The sequence below is a fragment of the Notolepis coatsorum genome (assembly GCF_963971535.1).
Source record: "Notolepis coatsorum genome assembly, chromosome: 2".
Taxonomy (NCBI): domain Eukaryota; kingdom Metazoa; phylum Chordata; class Actinopteri; order Aulopiformes; family Paralepididae; genus Notolepis; species Notolepis coatsorum.
In genome coordinates, this window is record NC_140166.1 from 62,068,820 (window position 1) to 62,073,819 (window position 5,000).

General features: G+C 44.1%; 1 protein-coding gene across 1 annotated transcript in view; it reads left to right on the top strand.

The window, feature by feature from the left end:
- The window catches only part of apba2b (amyloid beta (A4) precursor protein-binding, family A, member 2b), a gene marked incomplete at both ends in the record, with an annotated part of 110,469 nt that overhangs the window by 56,508 nt on the left and 48,961 nt on the right, over nucleotides 1–5,000 (top strand). The window contains one exon of the mRNA XM_084308183.1: nucleotides 4,216–4,255. Within this exon, the coding sequence (XP_084164309.1) occupies nucleotides 4,216–4,255 (40 nt within the window). The remainder of the gene's footprint in view (nucleotides 1–4,215; nucleotides 4,256–5,000) is intronic.

Here is a 5,000-nt window from a genome sequence, read left to right on the forward strand (position 1 = left end):
TTACACTGTACATTGGAATATTGACAGTGTGTGTGTGTGTGTGTGTGTGTGTGTGTGTGTGTGTGTGTGTGTGTGTGTGTGTGTGTGTGTGTGTGTGTGTGTGCGTGCGTGCGCATGAGTAAATTAGTATTTGAGTAACTACACCCTCTGTTCCTCTGCCCGTGGCGTGCTAGTCCACTGGTAATTTAACCGCATGCCAGTTTGAAATGTGCGTTTTTTACGAGAGCTGTTTCTCTCTCACATGTCTTATTTACCACCATCACTCTCCCACATCCCCCTTGTCATCGGTGGCAAATAGCTTTGGGCTTTATTTAAATGTTTTGTCTCTGTTTTGTCTCTAAGCTTGTCTCCCTCTCTATGTATTATCCCCACCATGTTGTCATTGTGAAAGTCCATGTACTGTGTTTGTTCATGTACTGTGTTTATGTACATAATGTAATGTATGTAAAGCGCTTTGAGATACTTTATGTAAGGCGCTATATAAAACAAATATATATTATTATTATTATTATTATTATTATTATTATTATTATTATTATTATTATTATTATTATTATTATTATTATTATTATTATTATTATTATTAATTATGACACAGAAGAACCCACTCAGCCAATAACACAGCAGAACCCACCCAACCTTGAAGGATAATTGTTTTGATAGTTGTTTTCAACCTAGACTATTTCTCTCCCCAAGCATTTGAATGATGATGCCAATTAAATGAGACTGTGGATACACTGTTGGACCCATGGGCCCCGTTCCTCGTACCTGGATAACTGAGTTAGCCGGATAACTTTCGGTTAAGTCTGACTTAAGCCGGACTTTCCGGCTCCCCGTACCTGGATTGTCCAAATCAACATGACAACAGATCCAAAAGTTTGAGCCTGGTCGAAAGCAGGGTTTAAGTTCAAGTTAGCCGGATGAAGCACAGCCACGCCCCCGCAAAGAAAGTGACAGCGCGTTTCCTGAAATTATTCCCACAGTCTAGGATCTGCTTTATACCATTCTGAATTACGTTTTTGTGCTCCATTCTTCCAGAGGGGGCTTTTGAAATGTAAAATAGACCCAAAATGCTGATACTAAATTCACTTTGTCCTAAATAATGCACGTTATATATACCGTGGCGCTCGCTCGGTGCGATGTACACATTATGTGGTTATTTTAATTGTAACTGGGATTAAGATGTCTGATGAGATGCGCTGTTTGACGGATTTGAGAAATTGAATGAGCCGTTGACGTCACATTAATGAATGAGGATAAAGAGAGAAAACTTCATTCAAAATAAAGAATATTCTAAACACGGGTCCCTCGTTCATTAATGTATAAACAATGATTTTATCCCATCTGGCACAGTGGCGCAGCAGTAGTCCTCAATCCTGCCAACCCAGCGACCGGTGTTCGAATCCCCGTGTTTCCAATATAATTTTTTGGAATATAATATTAATGATTATACGCCAAAGTAGCCTAGTTGTAAGTTAAAATATTATAAATCTACATGCATTAAGGATGTCATTCTTTATATAGCTCTCAACGTGCACCAAATTGAATTATTCCTACATCGCAAAAAGAAGGAAAAGACCGGGTTTCGAACCCCGGTCGTCTGCGTGAAAGTCAAAAGAAGAACCCGTTAGACCACAGTGGAGATAAGTAAAAGATCGACCATACATCAATCAATGGGAAGAGAGCCGTATCGTTATTCTGTATAACAGTTCAACTAATTATTTTCGCTAGCAAGATCTCATTTGATTATTCAATCCAGCAGGCAAGTTTAAAGAAATATAATCTGATTGATTGAGGTAATGAGGGACTTAAAATTAGCCTATAGATAACGCATTTAACTTGTCGGCGAGGCGATTGAGCCGTACTGCAATATGTTACTAAAGTTTTAAATCAATTAATCAATCAATGCCGCTAGAGAATCAGGATCTCTGCTCTCGACACTTGCTGCCTTCTCGGCTGAGGCACGCGCACTTATCCTGGGTCTCAAGTCTGGCTTGAGTTAACGAGACTGAATCCACCTTCGAGGAACAGGAAAATCCCGGCTTCAAACATCGGGTTAACTGAATCTGGATAATGACATCTTGATCGACTTAGTTGAACCAGGTACGGGGAACGGGCTCAGACAGACAACAGATACAGTACAGGTTTTTTATCCACTTTTTCTATTTTTCTCCCGTCCCAATTTCGTGTTTTCCAATTATCCCCTCCCCTGTCTTGAACATTGCTCGCATATGCCCCCCACTGGCCAGTTGTAGGGAGGATAGAAGCCTTGCATCACGTGCCCCCTCCGGCACACGAGGAGGCAGCCTGTCATGTCTTTTCACCTGCCAGCGCGGACTCTCATTGGCGAGGTGTAACGTGTGGGAGGCTCACGCTGCCCCCGCTACTTCCTGTCTCTGCTGTGCAGGCATCCCCCAACCGACCTGTAGGAGTCGCTGTCCACAACGTCCAGATTACCACCCATCGACTTCCACCCGCTAACTCTGCCAATTGAGTTAGTATGGCAGCCGGCCCAAGCCGGAGGCAACGCCGACAGCCGGATTTGAACCCAGTGTCTCTTGCGCTGGTGACGAGCGCAATGTCCGGTGCGCCACCCAGCCGCCTAAAATTATGTCCTTTCATAGTAATTTGAGAGTTTAGAAAGACATTTCTGGCTGTTTTCGAGCATGACATAAGAGCAAAATGGCTTCCGCGTGAATATGGTCAATTTGAACACCACAGGTGTGCCAATATGTTTTCTCTCATTGTGCAGAAAATAAACATAAACACATGAAAGAAATTGCCTTGTACAGATGCAAATAACTCATTTAGATGCAAATAATGTATTAGATGTCTAGGATTGCCATGTACAGATGGCAAATATGCCAGAAGCTACAGATACTCAATACCAATCACAACAAAGATATTTGAATAATTTGCATATAGTCATGATGTCCACTCAGATCTAGAATTGTATCTCTGCTTATCGGATGTGACATGTCCATCTTTTCTGCATCAGGAAAGATCTTTGCTCAGAAGAAGAATGTAGAGCCGGACCCCTTGCTTTAAGCTTTTCACTACCACACTACAGGAGGTTAACCGTCTGTAGTGTGGTAGTGAAAGGGTTAACCGTCTGTAGTGTGGTAGTGAAAGGGTTAACCGTCTGTAGTGTGGTAGTGAAAGGGTTAACCTTCTGTAGTGTGGTAGTGAAAGGGTTAACCTTCTGTAGTGTGGTAGTGAAAGGGTTAACCGCCTGTAGTGTGGAAGGGTTAACCGTCTGTAGTGTGGTAGTGAAAGGGTTAACCGTCTGTAGTGTGGTAGTGAAAGGGTTAACCGTCTGTAGTGTGGTAGTGAAAGGGCTAACCCTTTGTCGTGTGGCAGTGAAAGGGTTAACCTTCTGTATTGTCACGGTGAAAGGGTTAACCATTTGGTAGTGTGGTAGTGAAAGTTCATACATCAAACTGACAAGCTCAATTTGAGCCTCAACATTCACCAAGAGAAATAGAAGAAGAACTTCCAGGCTTCCAGGTTGTCATCTGTGTTTCTTCTTCGTTGGTTTGTTGTGAGAGGCAAACGGTGAGGGGGTAGGATGCATTATTAGTTGACTATACGACTCAGACTTCCATCCATCAACATTACATCTGATTTCATCAATCAGAAAACATCTCCGGCTCCGTTTTTACCAGGCCATCATTCAAAGCATCCTCACCTTCTCCATAACAGTGTGGTACAGCAGTCTGGACATTCACTCCAAAAACAAACTGCAAAGAATAATCAATAAATCCTCCAAAATAATCCACACCCCCCTCCCATCACTCGAATCACTCCACCGCCAAAGCACAATAAGAAGAGCAAGAAAAATGATCTCTGACCCCACTCACCCAGCACACCACGTCTTCCAGCTGCTGCCCTCCGGGAGGCGCTACAGATCCCTGACCACCAAAACATCCCGCTTTAAAAACAGCTTCTTCCCCACTGCCATACGGACACTGAACTCCCTGTAGCAACCCCCCCTACCTCTGTTGCTATGGACATGGACATAAACTGTGATATTGTGGTCTTTGTAATTATGTATTTATGTATTTAACTGCATGTAGTATGTATGTATTGTAAGTGATGTTATATGTTCTATGTTGGAACAATGCTGTAACTGCACTGAAAACAAATTCCACCAGCCTGGCTGGGTGGTCATTAAAGAATCTAATCTAATCTAATGATCCTCCTTGTGTTTTCCAGCCCACGAAGAAGGCCACGTCGTTCCCCAGCTTCGTCGACGGTAAGTCACCACCATCTCCTCCACAGGCTTTTCTCTCGCCGTCCTCTGCACCACCGCCTTCCACTGGTTGATGGTGAGAAGATCCCAATTGCCTGGTTTTGATTCCAAGGAACTCTCTACTGTCAGTATGGCCCCTGGTTGGTTGGTTTGGTGTGGTTGGTTGGTTGGTTGGTTGGTTGGTTGGTTTGGTGTGGTTGGTTGGTTGGTTGGTTGGTTGGTTGGTTGGTTTGGTGTGGTTGGTTGGTTGGTTGGTTGGTTGGTTGGTTGGTTGGTTGGTTGGTTGGTTGGTTGGTTGGTTGGTTGGTTGGTTGGTTGGTTGGTTGGTTGGTTGGTTGGTTGGTTGGTGTGGTTGGTTGGTTGGTTGGTTTGGTGTGGTTGGTTGGTTGGTTGGTTGGTTGGTTGGTTGGTTGGTTGGTTGGTTGGTTGGTTGGTTGGTTGGTTGGTTGGTTGGTTGGTTGGTTGGTTGGTTGGTTGGTTGGTTGGTTGGTTGGTTGGTCGGTTGGTCGGTTGGTTGGTCGGTTTGGTTCTAAGAGGGTCTCCCTGGTTGGTTGGTGTGGTTCTAAGACAGTCTCCCTGGTTGGTTGGTTGGTTGGTTGGTTGGTTGGTTGGTTGGTTGGTTGGTTGGTTGGTTGGTTGGTTGGTTGGTTGGTTGGTTGGTTGGTTGGTTGGTTGGTTGGTTGGTCGGTTTGGTTTGGTTCTAAGAGGGTCTCCCTGGTTGGTTGGTTTGGTTCTAAGACAGTCTCCC